Source organism: Schistocerca gregaria, chromosome 8, assembly GCF_023897955.1.
Source record: "Schistocerca gregaria isolate iqSchGreg1 chromosome 8, iqSchGreg1.2, whole genome shotgun sequence".
Lineage (NCBI taxonomy): Eukaryota > Metazoa > Arthropoda > Insecta > Orthoptera > Acrididae > Schistocerca > Schistocerca gregaria.
Genome location: NC_064927.1, coordinates 357,657,407 through 357,670,616, shown reverse-complemented (window position 1 = coordinate 357,670,616; position 13,210 = coordinate 357,657,407). Strand labels below are relative to the sequence as shown.

The following is a 13,210-nucleotide window of genomic DNA, read 5'->3' as shown; positions in this document are numbered from 1 at the left end:
ATAAGAAATAAACATTTACTGCTGTTCTTTATTGCGATAAAGCGGTTAGTGAGAATGATACAAACACCTTTCCCTCCTATCGCCTGAATTAATATGCTTATGGCTTGTTTGGTTTAATTAATTAATAGAATATGAAGCGATTGGTATAAAGAATGCTTTTTCCAAACTTTCTATAATAGAAAGTCTGCTATCAAGACATTGCTTTTGTTCAATTACTTTATTTATGACTGAACGTTTCTAAAACTGAAGACACTCGTCCGTGCTCTGGCAACGTCGTTCTCTGTTCATTGGCTGACTGTGTTCTGTGACGTCAGATGCACAGAATGAACCTAAACTCGGCCGCTGACATTAATGACGCGCACTTTAGGTCCGCTACTGTTTCTTGTGTATATTAATGACCTGTCATCTGTTACATTACCATATGCCGAGTTTGTCTTATTTGCAGATGATACAAACATTGCAATAAATAGTAAATCAAATATAAATTTAGAAAGGGCAGCTAATCAAATTTTTACTGACATTAATAAGTGGTTCATAGCCAATTCACTGTCATTAAACTTTGAAAAGACCCACTATATGCAGTTAAGAACGTCCAAGAGATTTCCTTCTGGTGTGTGTATAAAATATGATGACATGGAAATAGGAGAAGTTGAGAGTGTAAAATTCTTGGGATTACAACTTGATAATAAATTCAGTTGGGAGCAACATAGTAACGAATTGCTAAAGCGCCTAAACAACTCTGTGTTTGCAATGCGAATGATGTCAGACATAGGAGATATATATATTAAAAAAATCTGGCATATTTTGCTTATTTTCACTTCATTGTGTCATATGGTATCATATCTTGGGGTAACTCCACAAACAGAGAAAAAATGTTTAGAGTGCAGAAGCGTATAGTAAGAGTAATGAGTAGTGTAAATCCAAGAACATTATGCAGAAACCTATTCAGAGAATTGGGCATATTAATCACGGCTTCTCGGTATATTTATTCCTTAATGAAGTTTGTTGTAAATAATACACCTCTTTTTCCAACTAACTGCTTAGTACACAGCATCAATACTAGGAATAAGAACAATATACGTAAAGATTTAAAATCACTCACTATTGCCCAGAAATGAGTACAGTGTTCAGCAACGCATATTTTCAATAAGTTACCAACAACCACTAAGAGTTTAGTTTCAGACAAGGCACAACTTAAACATAATTTAAAAGAATTTTTGGTGGCCAACTCCTTCTATTCCATCCACGAGTTTCTCAACAAGTGCAGTAGACCATATTAATGAAAATTTATTATACTTTAATTTTTGACAATTTGGTTGTAACAGACAACTAACTACCTACTGTGTCAATGATAGATGTATGGAAAGCATATGTAAGTCTTAAGTCTGTAAATAGTGGAAGTTTAATTTTAAATCTTGTACATAATCTGACTGTTCTTAACTGAGGATTATTGAAATGAATAATTTAATTTAATTTTTGAAAATACTTGGTTATAATAGCCAAGAAACTAGCAAATGCCTGAATGATGGATTTAATGAAAGCAGACGTAAGTATTAAACGTGTAAATATTAGAAGTTTAAATTTAATTCATGTACATAATTTTACTGTTTATTCACTGAGGATCATTAAAATTAATGAAAGTCAAGTTTTTATAATTACATTTTTAATGTGTTTATCTGACATGCTCCACACCCAGGAGGAGTCCCTCTTTTGTGGGTTTATGGAATAAATAATTAATCTAATCTAATTTAATCTAATCTAATCTAATCTAACATCTTCCGCGCAATCGTACAAGATGATCGGAAAGTTGTTGAAAACTCATTTTTGCACACGACGTGGAATTTACAAGGGAAACTCCCCATCGCACCGGCCTCAGATTTAGTGGCCAAATGGCCCAGTGGATATGACGTCAAAAACTGAACACATATCAAGTATGAAAACAGAGAGAAAATGTACTGAACTTTTAATAAAGAAGGAAAATAGAAGCTCGTATTCTACAACATCGAGTGAATTGCAAGAAACACGGCGTCGTGGTTGTATGGTCACGGTGCTGGACTGCGAAGGGGGAGACCCGTGTTCAAACCTCACTTATACCTTATCACAGAATTATGATTATAGCGTCAGTTTCATTTACTTCCGACTCATAGTTGTTATTAAATCGCTTTTCAAATGATACCATGTTAGTTCATTAGTAATACATACATCAAAATCTACAAAGAGTAGCTAGAAACTTAATATCGAAACTGGAGATGTCGAAGGAGACGAAGTTAAGGATTTCTGCTATCTTGGAAACAAAAGAACCCATGGACAACGAAGCGAGGAGGACATGAAAAGCAGGTCAATAGAGGCAAAAAAGGGCAATTCTGGCCAAGACAAGTCTACTAGTGTTAGAAGTCGGCTTTAATTTGGGGAAGATATTTCTATGAATGTACGTTTGGAGCACAGCATTCTGTGGTAGTGAATCATGAACTGCAGGAAACCGGAACAGAAAATAATCGAAGCATTTGAGATGTGGCGCTACAGGCGAATGTTGAAAATTAGCTGGCCTGATAAGTTAAGAATCGGCGAAGGAAGGAACATAGGGAAAACACCGACACAAGCAAGGGAAAGGATGGCAGGACATATGTTACGATATGAGGGAATAGCTTGAACGGTGCGTGAGGGAGCTGCAGAAGGTGAAAAACTATAGAGGAAGACAGAGATTGGAATACATCAAAGAATAATTGAGAATGTAGGTTGCAAGTGCTACACGGAGATGAAGAGGTTTGTACAGGAGAGATACTCGTGGAGGGCCGCTTAAAAATGGTCAGAAGACTGATGGAAAAACGGAAAGAAAAGAAAGGTAGTTGAAGAGGAAGATGTGAGTGAGTAACTAGGTTAGTGGTGGCTGACCTGTCTCTTCGACGTTGAAGATGACCCAGGAGTCGTTGGCGGCGCCGAGGGTGTCCAGGTGGAGGGTGGGCTGGGCCCGCATCCACGTACGCGGCCTCGTCGCGCCGAAGTCCCTGCGCTCGGCGTCCGTGTAGGTGATGGGCACCCACCACAGGCTGCTGTTGCCCGCCGCGCCCGTAGAGTTCACCAGGAACCGCTCCTGCCGACACGTCACCACTACGCTCAGAGGTGCCACGCGGACACGTTTATGGCGTCGAGTAGGCCGCAAAATCGCATTAACGCTACACTCGCGGGAATGGATTGTGTTGCACTGTTACGCCCAGTATTTCCATACGGAGCCGTGCGCGGCACGCGGTCGTTCCGTCTATTGCTCGCCATCTTGATTTTATGGTTCTGTCGCCTCGTTTTCTTTTAATTTCATTTACTGGCGGCAGTAGATTGCCCGTGAGTGGCAGCAGCAGCGCTTATCGATAAGTGCTATCTCTGGAGCGACCGTTATTATTTCAGCCTCGTCGTCTGTGGGGAGTTTACTCGGGACGCAGCGCCAGTGAGGTCTGGACAGGCAGTATTCGCCGACCGCTGGCGACACACATGTACTGTCCGACGGAAGGAGACTGGAGCGGGAACGATCGTTGGTTGGTCGTTTGGTCGGTCGTCTAATCGGGAGACGTGTATTTGGTCTTTTGACTGTTTCTGAGCCCCGTCAGTTGGTCATCTTGCCGGGCGTGAGTCAGTTCCTTCCAGGACAAGTGTTCCCTCTGCATGGTTGGGTCCAAGCCAGTGTGCCCGGGTTGCCGTGCCACCTAGTTCCGAACGGACATCGAGTTGAGTCGGGTTGGAGCTGCAGTGAGCTCCGCACAGCCAAGACTCGCCCGACCGTTACCGACACACGTAACTTGAGTGGAGACGACCTTGGTTGGTCGTTCGGTTGGCCGTCTCATCGGACGACGTGTATTTGGTCGCCCACCGCTAATGGAAACACTCAAGAGTGTGTGTGACTTGTCATTTCTCTTGTGGTTCCACGGTGATTGGTTTTAAGATTGTCGGAGTTCTTAATACAAAAAAGTTGTAAGTAGGCTGTTTAGGTTTTTATATTCGTAACGCCACGTAGCGCTCTGTATGAAAATCACTGGCTGTGCTGTGTGCAGTTTGTGGCTGGTTTGCATTGTTGTTGGATATTGTAGCGTTGGGCAGTTGGCTGTTAACAGCGCGTAGCGTTGCGCAGTTGGAGGTGAACCGCCAGCAGTGGTGGATGTGGAAAGTGAGATGGCGGAGTTTTGAGAGCGAATGATTTGGACAGAGACAGTAAATTTGTAAGACTGCATATCATAAACTAATATATATATATATATATATATATATATATATATATATATATATATATATATATATATATAAACGACTTTTGAACGCTATTAAGGTAAATACATTGTTTGTTCTCTATCAAAATCTTTCATTTGCTAACTATGCCTATCAGTAGTTAGTGCCTTCAGTAGTTTGAATCTTTTATTTACCTGGCAGTATTGCAGTAGCTTGAGTAACGAAGATTTTTGTGAGGTAAGTGATTTGTGAAAGGTATAGGTTAATGTTAGTCAGGGCCATTCTTTTGTAGGCATTATTGAAAGTCAGATTCCTTTGCGATAAAAAAAATTGTGTGCAAGTTAAAGCACAGTCGTGTATAATTTTTCTAAGGGGACGTTTCAAAATGTTTACGTGGAACTGTGTGTAGCTTCTGTGATTTTCGTTGAGCAGATAAATGCTGTATGCGTACTGTAGTAGCCAGTCAGTCGGAGCGACAGAGGGAATTGATTAGGATTAGGTTGTTGGTTGGTTCATCAGCCGTCCCTAGGTCGTGCTGCCACCCGATTATTTAGTGTTGCGCTTGGCTGCCTGTCTCACCCAACCTGTGTTAGAGTTTACCCCCCCCCCCCCCCCCCCCCCCCGGCCAACCCTTGGACACTTCTGAGCACCACTGTTCTGTTGTTTGTGGTTGTGATTTTCTTTTGTCGCAAGTCGTGTGCCAGGCCTTCAGCCGTGTATTAATTTTGTCCTATGTTCAGTATATGGCCTTCAGCCGAACCTTATATGAAGTATTTTAAGTTAGGCCTTCAGCCGTGTTTATTTAAAATTCTTGTTTACTCTGTATTTAGGCCTTCAGCCGCGTTTGTTTTAAAATTTGTGGATTTCACCCGTAATGCGTAAATTCCTGTCTGTAAGGTTTCTCTTTAATTATCTTGAATTCTTAAAATGGCCTTCAGCTGTGGTGTGTAAATGCTTGTCTTAGGGGTTTGTTCAAAAATGGCTCTGAGCACTATGCGACTTAACTTCTGATTTCATCAGTCGCCTAGAACTTAGAACTAATTAAACCTAACTAACCTAAAGACATCACACACATCCATGCCCGAGGCAGGATTGGAAACTGCGACCGTAGCGGTCGGTCGGCTCCAGACTGTAGCGCCTAGAACTGCACGGCCACTCCGGCCGGCTTAGGGGTTTGTGTTTAATTATTTAGAACAATTGTTTGGGCCTTCAGCCGTTAATATGTTTCAGGTTTTCTTAAAATAGTTTTCTGATGTACTGTGTAAATGATCGTCTTTAAAGGTTGCCTTTTATTATGTTGAAATATTATTCAACTTTCAGCCGAGGAATTAATTTAATTTTTTCTTAATATGGCTTTTAGCCGAAATTGGTAAAAGCTTGACTTTTAAAAATTTTCTTTGCTGATCTGAAATATTATTTGGGCCTTTAACCGAGAAGATATTTTAATATTATTTAAGTAAGGCCTTCAGCCGTTTGTCTAAGTCTTTGTGTTTTAAAAGGAATTATTTAAACTGTATTATTGAGAAGTAACTGGGGCCCTCAGCTGTGAATTGATCCTTGTTGTTTAAAAGATAAAAACTTTGCTTTGCTTTTGGAGGAATAAAGTTGTGTTTTCTTGTGTAACTAACAGTAACTGATCTTGGCCCCTTTACACAACCTGATCCGCTCTGTCCTGCGTAACCAGATTTACATACCTTTGGGAAATGCCGACCAAAATTTAATCATTATGCGAGCTGATTTTCTGTATTTTCAGTAAAGAACACGTCATTCCTACAGATGAAAAAATCTCATTTGTAGGGATCAATATGGGTTCAGAAAGCAAATATTGTGTAAAATCCAGCTCGTTCCGTTCGTTCACTAGGCCCAGGACGCCGGCGCCCAGGTGGATGGCGTGTCGCTTGACATACGAATGGCGTGATTACGGAATATAGACCAAGTGAGTGACTGAACTGAAGAATTTCTAGCAGACAGAACTCAGCATGTCGTTCTCAATCTTCAAGCATAAAAGTAACTTCGAATGTGAATGTACCCTTCCCCCCCCCCCCCCCCCCCCCCCATCCCAGGAATTTCTACAGGTCTATTACTTTTCGCATTATTTATAAATGACGTGGTAGACAGCATCAGGATTTTTTTTTAATTAGCTTTTCCTGTTGTATTCGCTGTTTTTCAGAAGGTTTCAAATTTTTTTTCATATTATTGCTGTTCCTGGCGTGTAAGGCCTTCAGGCGTGATTGTGGTTACTTACCTTAAATTTGTAATTTGGTGTTTGTATTATAGCAGTAAGCCTTAAAACCTCGCTTACTGACATTCCTTCTGCTGTGTTTGTGACGATTTTCCTTTCCTATTTCAATACCTGTAATTTGTAAGTTGCTGCGAGTTTTAAACAGTTGTTAATTTATTGCCATTCCTGGTGAGTAAGGCCTTCTGCCCAGATCACAGTGGCTTGCTTTTAAAAAATTATCTGTTGTATCTGTATTTAATGGTGATTTGCTAAATTGTAATTCACTGAAAACACTATTATTTACACTGTTGTTTATTCCTTTATTAATAACGTGTGGTTCAAATGGCTGTGAGCACTATGGGGCTTAACTGCTGAGGTCATCAGTCCCCTACAACTTAGAACTACTTAAACCTAACTAACCTAAGGACATCACACACATCCATGCCCGAGGCAGGATTGGAACCTGCGACCGTAGCAGTCGCGCCGTTGCACACTGTAGCGCCTAGAACTGCTCGGCCACCCGGTCGGCTAACATGTGGTATTTTTTATTAAATTTATTGTTGAGTCTGGAATCACGGGTTTAAAATAAATTGTGTGTAACTGTAAGAGGCAACCAATAGTAACCGATTACGGCCCCGTCCACAATCGCAACCAAAGCCTGCCATCTCTTGACTACTAGGTCACACCACAGACAATAGAGCCAGAGTCAAATGGCACACAGAGTGACATTCTATGATCTTCAGCAACGAGTCTCGCTTTTTTTTTGTGGTGGTCGAATTAACGCTTAAGATGGTCACCGGAAGCAGCGATCCACCAGATCCATGGCACTCCATCTCCTGGCATCATGGTGTGGGGAGCTATTGGATGTGACAGCAGTACTGATCTCGTAATTTCAGACGCAGGCTGAATGCTCGCCATTATGTAGAAACAATGGTAAGGCCTGTTGTCATGTCCTCTTATGACTAGGATACGAAATGGCAGGTTCCCACAGGATAACTCAAAACCCAACACTGACTAATCACCTATAGAATATGTCTGGGATATGATGAAAAGAAATATACTTCCTAACATACCCCAGCCAGCAGTATACATGAAGTGACATAGCGTGTGTTTCAGACACGGCAAGAAATTATTGAAGAAGAAAAATGGCTCAAATGGCTCTGAGCACTATGGGACTTAACATGTGAGGTCATCAGTCCCCTAGAACTTAGAACTACTTAAACCTAACTAACCTAAGGACATCACAAACGCCCGAGGCAGGATTCGAACCTGCGACCGTAGCGGTCGCGCAGTTCCAAACTGTAGCGCCTAATACCGCTCGGCCACTCCGGCCGACTATTGAAGAAGGCATTCAGAGGCTGTTTACTTCTGCGCTTCAATTAATGCAAGAGTGTGATCGTGAATATATATTAATGTCAATGATGGACATCGATTCCGAATAGAATGAAGTTCAGTTGCTTAATTCCCGTTACATAATAAACACTTCTACAAATTTGGAGAAATATCAGATCCGAGTTTCATTGTTTAATATTTGCAGTTTGCGGCAGAGTATCACAGAGTATCTCCCAGGACACAAGACAGTTCCGTCCAAAGTAATCTCTATGGTTCTGAGTTGCCGAGGTGTTCGTAGGATTCTTAGCTCGTGCGACTCTCTGCAGTGTAACGGAAATCGTGAGCAGCACGTTTCTCGCCAAAAAGACGTGCTGGTACGTGAATAACTTACTACAGTATCTTGCGGTAACTTGGAACAGATTTGCATTCAGGCAGCAGTTGGGCTCTAAGCAATAAATTCGAACTGCATAATATTACATCTGGCAAGGAACGGCCCGTGTATGATTTCCATTTTCGTGTGGGGAGACAAGCGAGCAGCCAAGACTCCAACGAACACCATCGTGACAGATACGATATTGCAGTGTCTGTATTTTCTCGAATTACAGCCATCGGGCATGCAAGCATTTTCGAAGGAACAGTCGTTATAAAACTAACAGCCGTCATGTAATGCGTAAAACGTGTTCAGCTGGATAATGGAATTACGACAGTGAAAATTTGTGCCAGACCAGTGACTCGAACATGAATTTCTCGCTTACCGCGAGCGGTCTCCTCAAAATTAGATTGCCATACTATGTAGGAGAAGGCAGCATATCAGGTATTTGCTATTTTTATTGAACAGTATACTATGAATGATATATTGTTAAGTTTTTAATCAATTAGTATTACCATAATTTCCTTCCCATTTTACTGGCAAACAGATTTTTAATATTTTAAGGGAAGAAGCAGTGTACTTCACTGCTACAACACTTCGTAAATATATATCCAGACCAGTGTTAATGCCATTCTGCAATACAACTGATGTTCAGGGATGACAGTGAGAAACAATCGTTAGATATTAGGTGCGGGCACACTGCACGTAATCGCGCACCTTAAGCCACGACACAACAATGCTGGACCAGTTCTTATGCCATGTGTTTGCTGCTCGTTTCTGTCGCCATTGTTATTAAAATAGCATTGATTGCTTTTGCCATTTTCTATAATAACGCAATATTGAAACCAACGCAAATATTACGAATAAAAATTGCTCCTTCAAAAAGGTTGATTCAAAAACGAAAAATTTTAGTACTGCTACTATGGTTAATAGATATTTCGGCTTTTGTACTCGGTTATTAGTAAAACCTTAAAAAAAATACCTGTTACAACCGAGCCTACAGAAATACCGAAAAACATCTGTTATTCAGAACTTAATTGCTGATATCGGTTTTAACTGTTGGGTTTTTCACATTCCTAACCAGAACTGCAGGCATGTATCGGCAAGCAAACGAAGAACTAACTAATTAACTTTATTTTTTCTAGGTGATAATTAAGTGTATGACAATACTTCGTACTGCGAAGAGTGCTTGTTATTAAACAGGTGCAAAGAACACCAGAGATGTGCGCAAGCTTCAGGTCAGGGCATAAAGTGATAGTTGAAAAGGACAGAAATGTGACACGGAAACTTGTTGCGTGTTGCTGGTAATGTGGACACTACGCTACCTCCTGCCCACCACCATGACAAGGAAGGGACAGCGTGACCGCTTTCGAACGCTTTTAACCTTCCCAGGGGATATCAGTTCCCTGGAGGGAGGTCCATTTTCCCTGACACTATCGATCTGGATTCTCCTGGAGAGTCTTAAAGCAACAAGTCAGACACGTGTCGTCCCACCCACGTATCGTCTACGCCTCACCCCCTAGAGTTATCACAATTATATAAGACGGTGAACGAAACAGCTGACATTATTACACAGGCCGTTACTAGGCGTAAAGACCTTTTTTATGTGGCGCATTCTGAGAGGAAAACGTCATATAAACGGATCTTCTGTTCTCAAAATGAGAGGAAGTTTTCACGTATTAGTATTATTTATGTTATCTGAAATATATAAATTTTGTATGTATGTAAATATTACGCAGGTATATGTTTTGTAATTTAAGTTCAGCGCTCAGAGAAACTAACGCCAATGTAAAGTATATAGAGCAGAGAGATGGGGGCAGTTGAAGGACAGTGGAGTTGAAAGACGAGTTCAAATGGCTCTAAGCACTATGGGACTTAACATCGGAGGTCATCAGTGCCCTAGACTTAGAACTACTTAAACCTGACTAACCTAAAGACATCACAAACATCCATGCCCGATGCATGATTCGAACCTGCGACCGTAGCAGCTGCACGGTTCATGAACTGAAGCGCCTAGAACCAATTGGTCACAGCGGCCGGGTGAAAGACGAGTAATGGAGTTCGTTTCTACATATTCATAGATACCGGTTCTCTAAATTTTCTCAATAGTGTTCCTCGAAAAGAACGTCTTCTTCTCTCCAAGGATTCGCACTTCAGTTCCCGAAGCATCTCCGTAACGCTTGTGTGTTGTTCGAACCTGCCAGTAACAAATCTAGCAGCCGTCCTATGAATTGCTTCGGAGTCTTGCTTTAAACTAACGTATTACGGATCCCGAACACTACAGCACTACTCAAGAATAGGTCGCACTAGTGTACTATATGTTGTCTTCTTTACAGATGAACACATTTTCATAAAATTCTCCCAATAAATCGAAGTCGATCATTAGCCTTTTCTACCACAGTCCTCACATGCTCGTTCCATTTCATATCGCTTCGCAACGTTACGCCCAGATGTTTAAACAACGTGACTGTTTCAAGAAGGACACTGCTGGTGCTGTATCCGAACTTTACGGGATTGTTTTTCCCAGTCACCCGCATTAACTTACATTTTTCTACTTGCAGAGATAGCTGCCATTCGTCAACCAAAAAGAAGTTTTGTCTAACTCATCTTAACTGACTGGTTGGTTGCTCGATGCACAACAAGCACAAAACGTATGTTCTGGCTTAACCTCAAGCACTGGAACGAAGATGAAGAACGCAAGAGAAGAGAAGGCTGTGAAACGACTTCGGCCAATGGTGCGCTGATTAGGGCCGCACCGCGACAGGAGCGGCCTCTACAAGAGGAGAACAGAAGTGCCGCTCCCGGACCCCTCGGCCGCTCACAAGGGAACCTCCCCATCGCACACCCCCTCAGATTTAGTTATAAGTTGGCGCAGTGGATAGGCCTTGAAAAACTGAACACAGATCAATCGAGAAAACAGGAAGAAGTTGTGTGGAACTATGAAAAAAATAAGCAAAATATACAAACTGAGTAGTCCATGTGCAAGATTTGCAACACCAAGGCATGTGCGAGCTCATGAGCGCCGTGGTCCCGTGGTTAGCCTGAGCAGCTGCGGAATGAGAGGTCCTTGGTTCAAGTCTTCCCTCGAGTGAAAAGTTTAATTTTTTATTTTCAGACAATGATCAAAGTTCAGGCAGTCACACATAATCAACTTTGCTGTCCAAAATTCCAGGGCATGTTCAGATTTGCTTGGACATATGCAGGATTTTACGGTCTACACACGGAAAAATTTGAATACGTTAAAAACATGTTTTGACAGAGCACAGGGAAAACTGTGCGACTGCGAAACTGTTGCGTTCATTTGTTGCAGTTTATGTGACAAAGTCTTACGTTTTCATCACTTTTTTTGAGAGTGATTATCACATCCACAAGAAAACCTAAATCGGGCAAGGTAGAAGAATCTTTTTACCCATTCGCCAAGTGTACAAGTTAGGTGGGTCGACAACATACTCTTGTCATGTGACGCACATGCCGTCACCAGTGTCGTATAGAAGATATCAGACGTGTTTTCCTGTGGAGGAATCGGTTGATCTATGACCTTGCGATCAAATATTTTCGGTTCCCATTGGAGAGGCACGTCATTTCGTCTACTAGTAGCACGGTTTTGTGGTTCGGTCGCAAAACACAGACACTAAACGTATTGCAGTGAACGGAGACGTCAATGAACGAACAGACAGATCATAACTTTGCGAAAATAAAAAAAGTAAACTTTTCACTCGAGGGTACACTTGAACCATAGACCTCTCGCTCCGGAGCCGCTCACTCTAAACACAGAACCACGGCGCTCCTGAGCTTACACTGTCCTTGATGTCGCCTATGTTGCGCATGGACTACTCACTTTGCCTTTTTTTTTCATAGTTCCACACAACTTCTTCCTGTTTCCTCGACTGATCTGTGTTCAGTTTTTGAAGGCCTATCCACTGTGCCAATTTATAACTAAATCTGAGGGGGGTGCGATGGAGAGGTTCCCTTGTCAGTATCGGGACAGTATACGGACAGGCCTAGCAGAGAGTGCTACGATAGCAGTTATTAGTGATCCACAAGCTATGTGTCAAACTTTCATGAATACTGTATACAGCAAAGAAGTCGGATTTATGCTGCATGTCTCCCATCGCTTGCGACACCATTGTTGTTTCAAAGTTAAGTATTGTCATTCTGCTTTATTGAAATAGAAGTAATAATGTTATTTGCTTGAATTGTAGGAAAGCATTCCGAGAACGCAGCAGCACTTAGGCACCCTACACGAGACGAGTGGGAAAGACCTCACAACTTACACTAAAGGACAATAAGAATTAATTATCGGCTTGAGATGTCGTTTCAAGTAATTAATAATTTTTTTCTCGTGCTTCCAGCCGCGTTAGGTGGTTAAACTCCCACTAACTTTCGACCGAGCTCTCCGTCGCCTGCCCCCCTGTGGGTTCGGGGGTAAGAATAGGCCCACGGTATTCCTGCCTGTCGTAAGAGGCGACTAAAAGGAGTCTCAAACGTTTTGGCCTTGTGAGATGGTCCCCTAACGGGTTTGACCTCCATCCTTCTAAATTTTCCGAAGAGCGAGCCGATTGGGGAAGGGCGCCTTACAAGGAGCGATGTGTCCATCATGCTTTACCATCTCTAGCCAGGTTTGTCGTCATCGCTTAGCAGTCCCGCTCACCTACCATCTCTTGGGCGTGGATTTGTTCTTGGGTGCAGTTTATTGCAGTCTGCTATGCTGTGTCGCTTTATGCGCCAATGACGATATTGGGCTACATCACCTGAAATCCAGCACGGTAGCCAGTCCGTTGTGGTGGGGCCGCCATGTACCCTGTTGGTTGTAGCCCCCTGACTACACAGGGATCGCTCTGCTGATGCCAGCGCCGTTAACTCCCCACGTATGCCAAGGAGTAGATGCCTATCTCCTTGGGGCATTGGGACTCCCGGCAATGGCCATCCTGCCAGGTGGTCGTTGCTGAGGCTGGGTGGTGCCCGTGGAGAGGGCCCTTGGTCGGAGTAGGTGGCATCAGGGCGGATGACCCGCAATGAAGCGTGGTACATCATCTCTTGCTGGCGGCCAGCCGCCAGCAGTCTCTAAGCGTTCC

The 13,210-nt window shown here is 42.5% G+C and overlaps 1 protein-coding gene across 5 annotated transcripts in view; it reads right to left on the bottom strand.

Annotated features, from left to right (window-relative positions):
• The window catches only part of LOC126284198 (aminopeptidase N-like), a 1,000,437-nt gene that overhangs the window by 61,671 nt on the left and 925,556 nt on the right, over positions 1-13,210 (bottom strand). For all 5 annotated transcript variants that reach the window (XM_049982954.1, XM_049982953.1, XM_049982955.1 and 2 more), the window contains one exon: positions 2,893-3,091. In XM_049982954.1, coding sequence (XP_049838911.1) covers positions 2,893-3,091 — 199 coding nt within the window. The remainder of the gene's footprint in view (positions 1-2,892; positions 3,092-13,210) is intronic.